The sequence below is a fragment of the Elgaria multicarinata genome, chromosome 14 (genome assembly GCF_023053635.1).
Source record: "Elgaria multicarinata webbii isolate HBS135686 ecotype San Diego chromosome 14, rElgMul1.1.pri, whole genome shotgun sequence".
Lineage (NCBI taxonomy): Eukaryota > Metazoa > Chordata > Lepidosauria > Squamata > Anguidae > Elgaria > Elgaria multicarinata.
Genome location: NC_086184.1, coordinates 4,287,549 through 4,303,458, shown reverse-complemented (window position 1 = coordinate 4,303,458; position 15,910 = coordinate 4,287,549). Strand labels below are relative to the sequence as shown.

Sequence of the window (15,910 nt, the reverse complement as noted above, 5' to 3'; positions counted from 1 at the left end):
CTCCATCACGCACACTAAATTATGTGAGCAGAAATCCCAAATCGGGTAAACCAGAGTAGTAGTGCATGTTTGTTATAGTCCTGTTTGGAATATTTGTGGTCATTGGCAGATGCTGCCATAATGCCAGCAAGCTCTTGTCTTACAATCATGTGAACTATAAACTTGCTCAGCTTTTAAAAAGTGAATATTAAGATACTGAGGCATGCAACCAGATTCCATTATTCTTGATACGATTACAGCCTTGTACACTTTTAAAATTCTTGTGACTATTGTCTTTTTTAACATCTGTTCCTGGTCTCTTTTAAGCTGGATAATCTGACTCTGATGGAGATCAACACCACTGGTGCTTTCCTTACCCAAGCATTAGATCACATGTACAAGCTCCGTACAAATCTCCAGCCGGGAGAGAGCGCCCAATCCCAGGACTTTTGACAGCAGAAATCTTCCATGAAATGGGGTCCTGGTACTCTGCTGATCAGCAATTTTTCCTGAATCTTAAGCAACCACGTCTGTGTGATATTATTGGCAAATTAGAGAAAGCAAAAACTCTTGTCATGGCAGATCTCAACATAACATAATTCTTGATAGCATCTGCTTGTGGGAAGCTAATGGCATGTTAAGGCTGCAACATTATAGCTGATCCAATCTGCCAGTGTTACAAAGAGGTATGAATGTGTCCTCAGCAGTTGAGGTACGTGACCCGTTCCTGCAACAACTGTCCTCAGCAAACAGCTGCTCTTGCCCAACAGCACTCCAAACTCCTGTGTGGCTGTCATTCCAAGATGAATTGGCTTGTAGTGCTTTGCTGCTGTCTTTTTCCTGTGCTGGATTATTTTACTCTCAGCCTTAAACGAGAAGAAGGAAACAAATTGGTCCCCTCTCCAAGGGATCCAATTCCTCAGTGGGCCCTTATCTTCTGTTGCCGCTGGGAGAGATGACAGAGTGAGACTATTTTAAACACCTACTTTCACAGCACTCCTGTGGACCTGCCTGGGGAGTGATATGTAACTGCTAACCCATCTTTCCAGCAGGACACAGTGCTTCCACTGTGATATCACTTACTGCAGTCTATTTGTCAACTGTCCTCAAAGATAAAGGATCTTCTCTGGTTGCCTTGACAGCAGCTGTTGAAGTGCACAGGTTTTGTGTATGAGTGGCTGCTAAGAGGGAGAACGTGTACTCTGAGAATATGGAGCCACAAAAAAAGGCAAATCACTTGGTCTGGTTTGTGTTCTTTTTTTAATCCCTGCTGTGGAAGCTCTCCACTCTTGATTTACTAAAGCCAGGCTGCATGTTGCAGCCAGTGCCTATCCGTTTTAATCCAATTCATGGGCATACACTGGTTGATGGTGCTCAGGCCATTGGTCATATAGTAAATGTTGCTAGCTGTACGGTTTCTAACCTGTAGAAGACAATAAAAGTGCAGCCTAAATTCCACTACATTGAGACTTGTCAGTGAGGCAGGTTCTTAATTAGACAGTAGTCAAATAAGTACTTTGCTTAAGCTGTAGAACTTGGACTTTTGTTGGCTGTCTGTGGGATGTTTCTGATAAGAAAGGAAGCCCAAAGGAAATTTTGGTATTCTAGGTATTGTGCCTTTGTACCTATTAATGAAATGTTTACCAATTTGTTGCCTCTTATTGACCCTTTTGAGTTTTTCCTTTGTTACGGTACATTTTATTTCCAGTGTTTGTGTAAACTCCAAGAAATACAGTTTACAACTTCATTTTTTAATGTTGCATCATGAAATTATTGGAGATGGGGCTAGATTTTGCTCGTAGTGGAAAATCATATCAACTATCCTAATAATACATCACTTAAACCCTGGTTTTATTCTGTTCAAAAATTGATTCACAGTAGCAATCTTAGTCTTAGGAATCATCTGAATCAAAATAGATTATTAAATATTTTAGTTAACTGTTCATACACAGCGACATAATTTCTAATAGTTTGCCATTTACTACCGTTTTTCATGCCTTTCGATACTACCTAAGCTGATTTGTTAGGCAATTTAACTTCTGCTAATGTTTGGAAGTTATGTCCCAGTTTAACTGTGGCAGCTCTTCTGTAAGTTTCTGGTTGATCTATTTGGGGAGCAATCACACCTTAATGGTGTGGTTGTGACATTGGCTGGAAGTTGTTTTTATAGTAAATGCTGTATAAATGACTAATAGAAGCTGATTGTGCAGCAAGATTTGGTCTATGTCTTCCACAGGTCTCGAAGTGTGGGAAGTGTTTCTGTTTTTAATTTATACAGAGTCAGTGTAACTTCTGTTCACCATTGGGGCTGGGAAAATAATCTTTTGTCATGATTTAGGAACATTTTATTTTTTTGGATGTTGTCAGAAATTACAGCAATATATTCATAAATACCTAATTACTACATTCAACAAATAATATATTACATTACATTTAATTCAAACAAGTACACTTAAAACAGGTTTGTCTCACAGCATCTAAACTGCCCCAGCAGGCTGGGTTTTATCCTCCTGCTCTCCCCTCATGCTCTGTTGTTGGAGAAATGTTGCACATTACCACAACAAGTCAGCATGGTCCTGGGGGCAAGGGAGAGCAAACAGTTCTGAGAATTTAAGTAGTGGGCCAGGAAATTGGGCATGGGGGAAGAAGGAATTGACTTTCACCATTACGGTTAGGAGAAAATGTGAGAACATTTTGAAAGATGGGTTGCTCCATGGTGGGATAGTGTGGTTTCATAATAGCACCTTCTTATCTCCTGCGTTTATGCTTTTGCAACGTATGAGGGAAAGGAATATTTCAAACAATGTGGACTTGCACCGAATGAGAAATGTTGCCCATCTGGCAGCTTGTGTACCAATGTCTGAAGCTGGATTAGAATCCAACAAAATGACTAAATGCACATTCATTCCTCACTCTTGAACATATATAAGGAAATAGCCAGTTGGCTGTCATGTGTGTCCTTAAACAGCACATGTTGTTGAGCTTGCAGAAGCTGAAGCAATGTGCTGCAAACATCTTCCCACAGAGTCTAGCCCACATTTCATTCAATCAGAAGAAACAACACATAGTGCAATTATGTTTAGAAGAATGAGTGCAATGGCTTCCCTCTTCCTTGGCCCATATTTTCTTCCACCCACACCCGCATTGGTAAAATTAGGAAGCAAAAGATGTGATCCATATTGACATGAAAGATACTGCCACTGTTTGATAAACATGTTCTGAAAATATCAGCCAAAGTGCCCTCAATTGATAGCTTAAAAGTAGGGAAGTAATGTGAAATTACTTGGCCAGAAATTTATTATTAGAGCCATTAATGTTCAGCCCATATTTGTTCTTAGAAGATGCCTAAAGGCATTGGAATTCTCTACGTTACAACCCCATAAGTGTATTGTATTCGCACTTGGCTAGCTTCTGTAAATTTGTTGCAAAAGTGTTTTCTGGTCAAAAACTGAAACCTGAACAGCTGTAGGCATTAATATTACTGCAAAGTGATGTTCCTGTGGTCCCACAATATTTGAATACCTTTGGGCTGTTGTAAGTTTAAGGTATAGTTTTGTGTTTTCCTTTCTGGTAAAACCTATTTATGAAGTAAAATGGCAGCAATGACAAACAGAGAATTTTTTTTTCTGTTGAAGGCAAATGGGTGATAATGTCCTGACATCATTGAGAGAGAGAAAATACAGTTTAAATGACTTTCACTAACTTTCCTGCTATCTTCTCTCATGCTCCATTAGAGCCGATTGTCTCAGTACGTCAAGGAAGAATATTCAGAATACTATTACAGAAACTGTCAGGTTTAGCTGTTTGAAAAATCACTTGCTAAAGTGAAAAAAATGCAAGCCCCTCTTCTCTCTCTGCATCTAGGAACAAGACTTTCTAACTCAGGCCCATCAATTTGCTCTCCAGTGTTCCTTCTTATAATAGATATATTTTCTTCTAAGGGGTAGCCAGGGCTTTGGTATTCTTAAGAGTTGCATAGAAAATTGAATTATGGCAGGTGTAGCTTTGTCGCACACGGTCAAAGAAGCTACACCAGCTGAATTTACTTCTAAGCAGCTATTAAAAGGTATAGAAGCATTGTCTTCCTTTGTACCTGGTCACCAGAGTACTGTAAGAATGCACCAACTTGCCTTTCATTTTCAGTGTTCAGTGAAATATTTTTTTAATAGCAACAGCAAACAAAGCATTGCACATCAGCTAGTAAAATCATAGGGTACAAGAAAGAGGATGAAAAAAAAATCCAGTGAATCTTGACTATAAAGGCTGCAAATCCCAGGGTTATAATATTCTCCTTTTCAAAATATTGTGCTTTTGCCACACTTGGTCTGCAACAATTGGTGATGACTTGAATAGTTAAGGCATAGAGAAAACCATTTTAAACTTCAGAGTGAGGGCTGATTCTCACTTTTTGTATATGGGCCCCTGATGAAGTATTAGAGGTCTATGCATGTAAAATTTTGTGACTGGCCTTTTAAAATAATTCTGCTGTGGTTACTTTAAGGGACATAGACTACTCTTTACACACATATTGCTCTCACACTTCACAAAAGAATTGTGTAGCCATACCTAAGAACAAAGCAAAGTGAGAAGCAGCCCTGATAGACAAAGCTCTAAAAACCAGAGCTTTGAATTTTTTTAGAGCCTATGATTACTGAACAAATATCAATTGTAACATGGATGCCCAGCTTATCTGTCGTGCCCTGCAATAAGGCCTTGTGTTGCTGATTTTATAGTTAATGATAATTAATGGTTTATTGGAACGAATAGCAAAAGTACGTGCTAAGAAACTGTTGGAGAAATGAGTTTCATTTAAAACCCAGACAGGTAAATGAGAAAAGAAAATGCTAACCCACACCGGCTCTTGATAACCAGTCAGAGCCAGAGATTACAAAAATACCTATTAAAAGTCATGTAAGGTCTTTATAGGCAGTCAGCATCAATGATTTAAGTCAATAACAAAAAATGTTACCTGGGTAAGTACAGTACCAAGACCATCATAACAAGTGGACATAGGAACATGGGACCTGTTTGCAGCATGTGATTCCCACACTGCAGGGCTGCAGATATGAATAATGTTACCATGGGGACAGGTTAGTTGCTTGCTATGCAATTAGCATGGTGGGTGCCATTCAGGTGTGAAAGACCCATGCAGTCTGTCCCACCTGGTCTCATTTACAAATGTGCCTTGAAGAATGGGATTGCACCATACCAGAAGTAGCTTCTATGCTCTCTGTGTGTGTGTGTGTGTGTGTGTGTGTGTGTGTGTGTGTGTGTGAGAGAGAGAGAGAGAGAGAGAGAGAGAGAGAGAGAGAAAAGCAGGTTGGAGACAGCTTTAGGCACACTTCACAAGACTTTTTCTTCCTTTGCATAAGCTCTTGGCAGTTTTTGGACTAATCTTTTTCTTCTTTGGAAGCCTCACAAAATTGATGCTGCTAGTGGTGTGATTTTAATCAGTGTTGGTAAAATGAACAAGTGCCAGATATTGTTGGCTAAAGATTATAGTTTAGTCCCTAAAATCTTGGTCTCCTTAGATTGAGAACTTGTTCTCTCAATAGCAGCTGATCATATGACATTCAGTATTTCAAGTGCTTAAAGAAACGTAGGGTAGGAGTCAGGAGAAAGAGGGAGAAATAAATGCCTGGTTTTTTTTAGTAAGAGAATTTACTGTACTAGTATCTGGTGCTACATAATCCAAAATACCTAAAAGTGATAGCACGTGCCCCAGTGGAAAGCTTTTTCTTTAAAATTCTTTTTAAAAACACTTCAATATTTTTTTCATGTCCTGACCAGCAGCAGTACAAACACTAAAAGCAAGCTATCTTTGCCAAAAAAAAAGAAAAAAAAGCAGAAACATATTGAAAATGGCAAGCTTTTTATAACAATAATTAAAGTAATAAAACATACAAAACATTTTAAATATATACACAGTACAAGGCTGAAGCACCTTTTTTCAACTCTTTAATTGCAAAATCTTTGTATGAAAATCCTACCCACTGGGGTACATAATCTGTGTGTATTGTATGTATATCGCTTCTGTACATCCTCCCCTCCCCAGTAATACAAAGGTACCTTCAGTTTATTTATTCACTTTTATTTTTCAAGTGAAGCGCATTTCCAGCAAAAAGCTGACTGATGCATGGGAAGTCAAGTTTGGAAGCTGTGTCTTCTTCTGATAGGCCTATATTACTCTGCAGGTAATTATTTCGGTATCCAAAATATCCAGTTCATTCTAACAAAAACAGATGTGTACCTGGCATCCTCTTGGATTGAGAAACAGTGTATTTCAGAACAAATAAAATGTACAGATCCCAAAGTATAGCAATTGAACTAATATGGCAACAAAAAGGAGCATATGTGTGGAGATGATCCCGGCCCCTTCAACGGGAGGTGAATGTTAGTGTCATTGGTGGAATCTCTGGATTAAAAATAAGATTTAAAAACCCCAAAATGAAACAGAGGAAGCAGAAGGAAAATAACCCTTTGAAAATTAACCAAAACGAGAGTTCTTTAAACGGGTTACTTGCAGAATTTAAAAAGATCGTTGCATCTTTTCAAGAGATGGGTTTGGATTTTCCTGGATCCCACAATCCTTTGCTCCATGCATGGCACATTCTCTCTTTTTTATTTTTAAGCTTCAAACCTCCCAGTGAAAAATATTAAATATTCCAGGTAATAAAATAGATTATTATTTCTATACTATATGTTCGGCCTAGTGCAAGGGAGTGTCACCTGGGATACCCCTTGAAATAACTTCTAGACCACTGCATTGCAGGCAACGCAAGGCACTTTCTCAAGTGATCTAGTTCGGCCTGAAGTCGTTCCCTTTCAGAGACAATCTTCTGCTTCTGGTTCCTTAGTTCCTACATAAGGAGAGAAGAGACATTTAAGACATTAATGTAATTTAGCATACAGGCAAAGTTTCAGGAGCTAAGTTCAATCGTGAAACACACAACATCACACTGGAATTTGGATGAAACAAGCTCCCTCCCTCGGAGAACTAGCCCAATGGTTCTTGCGTTGATTTGGCAGCCCCTGTAATATGTCAAGGATTAGAATCCGCACTCACCGTCATGGTGTGCGACAACTGTTCTGCAGTCAGACTGAGGCTGTAGTGATGGGCCTCCAAGCGTCTGCACTGGGTTTGCAGCACTTGCCTTTCCAGATTTTGCTCTGCAATGAAATATACACTGGTAACTAAAGGCTAGTTGTTTTTAAAACCATCACACCAGACCAGACTAGTGTTTTATTTTGTTTTAAAACCCGAGCACCAGAGTGCCATGTGCTTTAGGCTTTTCTGTGACATCTAATGGATGGAAATCGCCATTTGAAATCTGCATACTGAATTAGCACATTTGACAAATCGTGTATCTGAACATTCCGAAATGGACCGCCGGCTTTTTTTTTTTTTGAAGCTAAACTCTTTGTTCTCTCCAGCAGTGAAGGGATGCTCAGCAGAAGTGGGTTTTTTTTGTTTCGTTTTTTTACAATAAACAATGGATTTTCCAAAACCACCCTCTTCCCAGATTTCATTTACTGAATATTTATCAAACTTCTTCCTATCAAGGGACTAATATCACTGAATATGAATTTTCAAGTATAAGTGGCATCTTTAGTGGGGAGTGCTTCTATTCAGGCTTTTAGTCACTTCATTGCCACTCCCTTCTGGTTTTCTGTCCCCACCTCGCCCTCCATGCCCACTGAGCATGCTCAGTCATCAGTGTGCTGTTTGGGTGTGTTTATTTAGCTGCTGTGAGATTGTTCCCCCCTCCCCCCACCTAAAAAAATCGTTTCTTTTCTGCAAACCTCAGGTTCTCCCTAAGCACACAATGTAGGTGAGGTGTCCTGAAACCTGTCTTGGCTTTCTATCTTCTACCACCTAGAGATGAGTAAGTTGCCAGGCCAGATAGTCCTTGAGAAATTAAAGGCATTGAAAAAAATCAACGTAGTGTAATAATTCTTGAAAAGGGAAGGAAAAACAGATGCTACACAGCCTTATGTCGTAAGAGGCAAAGTAACTAGCTTCCAAGATATCAGAAATGCAAGATTTACTACTGTGATAAAGCTAGAGAGCATTGCAGCAACTGATATTCTGGAAGCTATTTAGTATTTCTACCTTAGCTAACAGTGCAAAGAGTAACAGGGACAAATGAAGTCAATATGGAGCAATTTTGGTGTAACAAAGTTAAGGCAACATTCACAATGAGCACACAGAAGAGGAAGGGGAAGTCCTGAACCACAATGCAAATATAGACCAGGTCTTGGAGTCTAGACAGTGGGACTGTCCCCAAGCCATGCCCTCCTACAGTGGCTTGCTGCAGTCAGCTGCCCAACCTGCAGCCCAGAGTGCCACTGGTGGTAGCCACTTGCCTGAAGCAGAAAGCCAACTGTGCATACAGTAACTGCTCTAGAATGACTGTCAGGCAGCAACCAGGTTTCTCTTCTGGACTGAAGTTTGTAAGTGCGTTTGATTTTATGGTCACTAAGTGTCTCAAGGGCTTTTTACCAGTTGCAGAGGGGTACACAAAACTAATAAATACATAACAAATCATGTGTATGGAACAAGGGTAAGACTCACATATGTAACTCCATTCACTTTTTGGCTCTGTCTATGCTTGCTGCTGGAATGTGAACTCCTCACAGGTTTTGAGGGAGTTAATGAAAAGAAAAAGGTCCGCTACCTCTGATAGAAGAGGTATGCATGGGCTAAATGTATTGTGTGTGCATCAAAGTAAAGGGGAGGTGGGAAAGCCCTATATTAATCCCTTTGTGGGAGAATGTTTCATGCCTCAAACCTTTAAAACGTTTCCTTGTAAAGTATTATCCTTGGTCTTTTCAGTTGTTTTTTCTCTACCACTAAAATGTTGAGTTGTGACTAAACCTGAATATAGTATTTTAAATATGGATGCATCGTATTGTTCTGCACAGAGAAGTTCTTACAAGGTCAAAGAGCTCCCTTACAATCTTGACAAAGACCCTTTATGCAAGTGTTCAACAGGCGGAGCAAGTAAAGTCTTAGTGATGATGATCTCAATTGTTTTTTTCTTCATTGAAAAACAGAACTTGAGAAATTCATGAAAAAGATCTCATGAACGGTGTAGCTTACCTTCTATATGTTCCTGGTAAGCCTCAAAGATTGCTTCAATCCCATGCCATTTTGGTCTGGGGGGGTACTCCTCCTCTTCCTCCTCCTCTTCCTCGTCATCTTCCTCAGAGTCAGAGGTTTTATCATGTTCTGGAGGGACGACCCCTTTATGTTGGGAATCTTTCTGGCCGTTCTGTTGCGGCAGAGACACCCAGCTTGAGGTCTGCAGTTCCGGAATGTTATAGTGGATGGAGGCATCAACTTTATGGTTCTGCTCTGCTGAGTGCACCATTGCATGACCTAGAAGCCAGCAGGAAAGACATAAAACATCTGTAGCACACATACCTTCAACTGCTAAATTGTATGCTCCTATTGGCTGCCTTAGATTTTTTATATTTCCCAATAACGGCTGCTACTTACATAAGGCAGTACCGTTAGATTTTTCTCTCCTGTCCACTGAAATTAATGAGCTTTTCATGAAAGAGCTGTATTTCAAGTACATTTCATGAAATTATCATTACTACCACCTACTGAAAATTATTCCAGCTAATCTAGCAATGGAAGGAATTGATAACACCAACAATATTAAATATCCATAAAATGCTTAGTGGGCTTACCGTGTTTGTTCCTGGTATGAATGAGGCTGGCATTTACACCAAGCACTCAGCCGATCCTGTTTTAATATAATGATTCTCTCATTCAAAAAAAGTGTGTGCCTGTGTTGGAATACACTTTAAAGGGACTATATATTCCATGAAACTTTGCAGAAGATTTTCTAGGCACTGATACTAGTATAGGGGAAGGACTTCATTTGCATTTACAAATTAGCTGAGCACATTTTTCGGTCACAACTTCTGCCTGTTTAAAATGAATTTTTACTTAAACCAAAATGGGCATGTAGAGAACTAGAGTTAAGCAAGCAGAAGTTGGCCGATAGAGCTACGTCTTCCTTTGGTCATGGAAACTTAACCCCATACCCACAATTAAATTTCCACCCACAATTAAAAGTCCTGAACTTTCCTTCTCATTTGCACACGTTATTGCAGTTTGCCCTCTGTTTTCATTACCTTTGTGTTTCTGCAGTGCTTTCTGCGTGGACTGCAACACGGACTCATGGAATTGATGTGCAAACTCCTCAGCTATAAAGGGCTCCCATGGCTTGTTCTTCCCATTCATACTGTGTGACAGTGGCACAGGGATGTCCTTCGGCAAAGAGCTTCGGACATAGTTGAGAATGCTCAGGCTTTTCTTGGCCATGTGCCCATCACTCAACTTGGGCTTCTCAACGGAGACAGGAACAGGCTCCTTGGTTCTGAGAAACTCATGTGGCCTCAGCTGTTCTATTCTGCAGGGCTCAGCTGTCTTCTGGGTGTCTGGCAGAGAAGCAGCAGCAATGCTGACTGGTTTATCTGAATCCACAGCAGTTTGCTGTACTTGTGGCTCTTTGGGGGGAGAAAACAAATAATAATGTCACTCGGAGTAACTTCAATTTTACACAGTGGTTCTTCTGGAAGTAAATTTCCTTTGTCAAGAGATGCACAGCTAAACACAGAAGTTTGTAAAAATAAATAACTTGCCATTTAGTACTCTAGGAAGTTGATTTGGAATGTGATGACTTAAGGAAGTATGACAGAAATATTGCATAGCTGAGTCTTTGAGAGAATTGTCTTTCCTAAAATTGTAACACACACTTCCAAAGGATCTCTTGAAATGCTTTTGGGATGTTCAAATCTGGACTTGTACACAGTTGATGTATTATTTATCCCTTTGACTGCTGTGCTTGAAGAATTAGCTAAAACAGTTACCTGGGGGTAGCTGTAAGCTACCCTAGAACAGGGGGGAAACAGTGACTGGCTTGATGTTAATAAGTCTGTTTTGTGTACAGATAAACTGCTTAATTTGAGGAAGCTTGCCAATATATGCCCCCAAAACTGTGTGCACTATACTGCAGCGTGGGCAGCTACAGAAAACATGCTCCTTCTGTGTGCTTGTAGTTATTTCCTGGCACTCGCCTATTGTCGAGGGTTATTTAAGAAGCAGTTGGAGATAATGAGACACAAGGGGCATTTTTTCCTTTCAACATTTTTGCAAAGTCTGCAATCCATAGCATATTTACCCGGCTGTAGGCCCCATTAAAATAAGTGGGACTTCTGTGTAAATGTGCACGTCTTGCTCTGCTTTGGCAGACAAGCAAGGACACCCCAGACCTATATGCGAAGCATCTGACATTCAAACAATGTCTCCCTGAGCTCAATCTGCCTGTTTTACACTAGTGAAGAGGCATAGATAAAGGATAATCAAGTCCATCTGAGACATCTTTCAGCCTCAAGGGGTCCCAACCAGGCCCATCAAATCCTTGCTGTCACAGAGTTGTCATTTACAGCTGCTTACCGGCTTGAACAATACTGGGACTGTCCCGTGGGGAGCTTTTCATTGATACTGCTGTGGAGGCACTTTTTTGTTTCATGGCATGGAACATCTCCACCAGCTTCTCTTTATCTGCAAGAAGGAAAGCAGAGAGAGAACCATGACTTTTCTCAGTAGCTAAATGAGACGAGGTAGGGCTGCCACTTTACAACTCTCTCGTTCCTAGTTGTGTTCATCCTTTGTTTCCTGCTCTTGACGAACAAACCCTTACTCCTTCTTGATACTACACCTTTAAAAAGCGATCAAAGCACTTTTAACACATGCCATCTGTCTTGTAAAGGAAGGCAGCAATTGTTATCTTCATATTTACAACTGGAGGAGCTGAACCAGAGAGGGTTATTTGCCTAAGCCCACCTGGTGAGTTCAGGGTTCAAATGAGACCTGAATGAGAAATGTACTGGTTCATAGTTTATGCACTCCATCACTACACTACGCTAAGTCTACAAGGCTATTCTCCCTTTCTTAGGCAATCCAGGGTATCAACAAGAGGGGAAGGCAATGGCCAGATCAGGTCATAAATATCAGCTTTCCTTGAACAATTTTCTAGACTTAATGTGCATAGGAAAGCCTTAGCTTTCAGAAGCCAAATGGCCTACAGTCTAGTTTTTAAGGGCTCCTCCATCCCTTACCTGGCCTTCATATATGACTCTATGCAGCTTATCACAATGCAGGTGGGGGGCATTTGACACAGTAGGGCACTGTCCAGACTATAAACTGCAAGTTGATCAGCCATTCCAGAGATACAGAACTGTTACGTTCCTCCACGTTGCAATCTCACCATCACCTCATTACTTAACCTTAGAAAAATCGACTTGTCGTTCCCCCACCCCAAATACATACCTTTCCTTTTCTCAGCAGTGATGTGAGTTAAATTGAAGGTAGTGAGGAACTTCTTTTTCTCTTCAAAGTTGGGACTGTTGTTCATTTCGTCAGGGCTGTAACGCGTCGAAAGCACAAAGCGTGGAGAAGGCGTCCGGCGTTTATTCTGGACCGTCGGCGGGGAGGGACTCCTCTCTCGTAGCATCCTCCTCCTTTTCCTCCGTTTTTGAGTCAGCAGCTCTTCCTTTTGTTGCTGGGTGGTCAGCCCAAAAAGCTGTAAGAACTCCAGTTTCTGGAAGGGCATGATAAAGAAGGAAAGTTCATCAGCTCTTTTTCCCTCTGCTGAATTGAACACGGAAGCAATGGATGATGCAATCAGTTATCCAGATCAATGCAGGAAAGGAAGCTATAATACTTTTTAAGCAATACACAAACACAAGGAGATAATTTAAACTGGCCTATCCAAACATTTGACAATACTCAGCAGCCAAAAGTTTTTAAGGGCTCCTCCATCCCTTACCTGGGAAGCTCAGAGGATGGCAACAAGGGAGAAGGCCTTTTCAGTGGTGGCCCCCCGACTGTGAAATGATCTCGATGAGGCTCGCTTGGCACCAACATTGTTATTTTTTAGGCGCCAGGTCAAGACTTTCCTCTTCTCACAGGCATTTAACACTATTTAACAACGCTAAATTTGTCTTTTAAGGACCCCCAGAACTGTTGTTTTTAAATGGATACTGTTGTTTTTATACTGTTCTTATGTTTTAAATTTTGTATACTTTTAATGTTTACTGTTTTTAACTTTTGTAAACCGCCAGAGAGCTTCGGCTATGGGGTGGTATATAAATGTAACAAATAAAATAAATACATAAATAAAAGCTTCTGGGCATAACTGGTCCAGGCTAGGCTGGCTAATTGTCTGAACACCAGGGAGAAGAAGTCAGATTTGTAATGCTGATGCAAAATTTGCTTTACGGTTTTGAACAAATTATTTCTTTTTGGAATTTTGCAGGTTAACAATGTTAAAATCAAATCTATTTGCTCGAAGAGACAGTGAACAGCTTTATATTTTTAGTGAAGTTTAGATCCCAGGTCTATTAAAAACGTAAGAGGAGCCGCACTGGATCAGACCAAGGGTCCACCTAGTCCAGCACTCTGTTCACACAGTGGCCAACAGGGACCCACAAGCAGGACAAGGTGAAACAGCACCCTCCTCCCCATGCTCCCCAACAATTCCTGTATGTAGGCTTACTGCCTTGGATACTGGAGGTAGCACATAGCCATCAAGATTAGTAGCCATTGATAGCCTTCTCCAACCCCCTTTTAAAGCCATCCAAATTGGTGGCCATCACTGCATCTTGTGGTAGTCAATTGCATAGTTTAACTATGAGCTGTGAAGAGGCATTCAAGAGGCAGCTGGACAACCATCTGTCAGGGATGCTTTAGGGTGGATTCCTGCATTGAGCAGGGGGTTGGACTCGATGGCCTTGTAGGCCCCTTCCAACTCTGCTATTCTATGATTCTAAGTCTTTCCTTTTATCTGTCCTGAATCTCCTATCAATCAGCTTCCTGGGATATGACCCCAGGTTCTAGTATTATGGGAGAAGGAGAAAAATAGCTCCCTATCCACATTCTCCACATCATGCATAATTTTGTACACTCCTATCATGTCTTTCCTGAACCTCCCTTTTCCCCAGCTGAACAATCCCTCAAAGGTTAGATGTTCCAGTCCCTTGATCATTTTATTCACCCTTTTTCTGCACTTTTCCCAAGGGATAGCAACACTCTAAAAATGTTAACACCGAACATCATACCAGAGATGGTAAAGCTTCTGTCGTGTGTCTGCTAAGGTTTTGAACAAATCATTATCAGCCGGAATGCTCTGACCGTAGCTTTATATGAAAAGAACGATAGGACCTACCTCAGAGGAGGTGTCCAGCTTCAATGGTGGTTGCTCTGCAACGCATCGTAAATGGGCTCTTACTTCCTCTTCATCACTCTCATCGTAGGAGTCATCCAGGTCGTAATAATAACCTATATGCACAAGGCAGAACAGCGAAATTTGACACCTGTTGGTAGCAGAAACTACCTAGCAGGACATGGAATAATGGGCTCAAGTTAAAGGAAGCCAGATTCCAGCTGGACATCAGGAAAAACTTCCTGACTGTTAGAGCAGTGCGACAATGGAATCAGTTACCTAGGGAGGTTGTGGGCTCTCCCACACTAGAGGCATTCAAGAGGCAGCTGGACAAGCATCTGTTGGGGATGCTTTAGGGTGGATTCCTGCATTGAGCAGGGGGTTGGACTCGATGGCCTTGTAGGCCCCTTCCAACTCTGCTATTCTATGATTCTTGAGCATTGTCAAGACGCCATACTTTCTTTTGGTTCCTCTGTGGCTAAGAGACAGGATCTGGCCTAAGGTGGAACATATCTTGCTTCAGAATGAAAACTAGGCTCTACCACAAGAACTGTTTGCATCCTGCTGTGTTCTCAGGAACAGCTAAATGAATGGCCACCACTGTTCTGGATTCACAGAAGGGCAGAAGCAGAGCCAGGCAACAACCTAGTAAGGGCAATAAGACCACATTCCCTATGCAGGGAAGATAACAGCCTGCTGTAGATACACATCTGGGGGGGGGGGAGGAAACCAGGCAGAGAATCTACGTCAGATTTGTACGAATTCTGCCTGAGGGATGCTCATATCCTGCAGGAAAGAAATTATGCAAAACGGGATCAAATTTGATGAGAAGAAAGTCATGGGAAGGAAAAGCTCAGGAGGAAGAGAGCTGATGCAAGTGACAGCAGCAAAGGTGTCCCAGATGTGTGGTTACTGGGTCTTGTGGCTGTGACTCGGGTTTATGTTCTGAAGCTCCTGTTGACAGCAAGAGTCCAGACTGCCTTTTGTGCACGTGTCAACCACGAGATGCCAGGCAGCTGAACATGCTGGGTGCACTAATGACTGGCCAGAAAAGCCTGCAGGCCAGATGCTCAGATTCATGCCCAATCTTTGTGGTGGGAGCATCTGTGCACCGCAGCAGCTGACCCTGTCATGCTTTGACAGAAGACAGAATTGCATCGGAGCGACGGCTCACGTTCCCCGTAGGACAGCAGCGAACCATGTTGCTAGTGGGCTCGTTTGGTGCAAAAGGATTAACGGGGCCCACAAAAGCAGGAGTGCATAAGACAAAGAGAAGACACCTAGCTGAGACCCAACGAGACACGAGCAACCAGCAGCAGAAGGATGTCACTGCACACAATGTAAGTTTTGCAGCCTGTGTACCCAGACTCCTTCACCTTCCCAACTAAGTGCTTTGCTTTCCTCTCTGTTGCTAATCCGACTCTGGTTGTACATTCCAGATTAATATTTAAAGCTGCTTTATTAGTCTCAGTTCATCATTTATTAATTGGGCCTGTCTTAGAGGTAGGATTTACAGAGCAGCTTGGGCTGGGCATTCAAGGTGATTTGCAGTCACCATGGAAGTCAAAGCAGCCTGTTCCATTGTAAAGTCAATTAGTTCCCTGAGAGACGTGTGACCTCTAGCTTCCAGGGCTTTGGTAAAACCCTACCCTCTGGTTCCCCCTTATTTGATACTCTTGCTAGGCGTT

At 41.5% G+C, this 15,910-nt stretch overlaps 2 protein-coding genes across 5 annotated transcripts in view; one reads left to right on the top strand and one right to left on the bottom strand.

The window, feature by feature from the left end:
* The window catches only part of GINS2 (GINS complex subunit 2), a 34,224-nt gene that overhangs the window by 7,445 nt on the left and 10,869 nt on the right, over window positions 1-15,910 (top strand). For 2 of the 3 annotated variants that reach the window (XM_063141051.1, XM_063141050.1), the window contains exon 5: window positions 307-463. In XM_063141051.1, the coding sequence (XP_062997121.1) occupies window positions 307-432 (126 nt within the window). In that variant the 3' untranslated portion in view covers window positions 433-463. Of the gene's footprint in view, window positions 1-306; window positions 1,391-15,910 lie in introns of those variants that run through there. The other variant, XM_063141049.1, reaches the window with a different exon arrangement.
* Window positions 5,835-15,910, bottom strand: part of GSE1 (Gse1 coiled-coil protein) — a 402,911-nt gene continuing 392,835 nt past the window's right edge. For both annotated transcript variants that reach the window (XM_063141042.1, XM_063141043.1), the window contains exons 11-17: window positions 14,226-14,338; window positions 12,329-12,599; window positions 11,453-11,560; window positions 10,129-10,503; window positions 9,083-9,361; window positions 7,046-7,149; window positions 5,835-6,839 (exon numbers count right to left, since the gene is read on the bottom strand). In XM_063141042.1, the coding sequence (XP_062997112.1) occupies window positions 6,705-6,839; window positions 7,046-7,149; window positions 9,083-9,361; window positions 10,129-10,503; window positions 11,453-11,560; window positions 12,329-12,599; window positions 14,226-14,338 (1,385 nt within the window). In that variant the 3' untranslated portion in view covers window positions 5,835-6,704. The remainder of the gene's footprint in view (window positions 6,840-7,045; window positions 7,150-9,082; window positions 9,362-10,128; window positions 10,504-11,452; window positions 11,561-12,328; window positions 12,600-14,225; window positions 14,339-15,910) is intronic.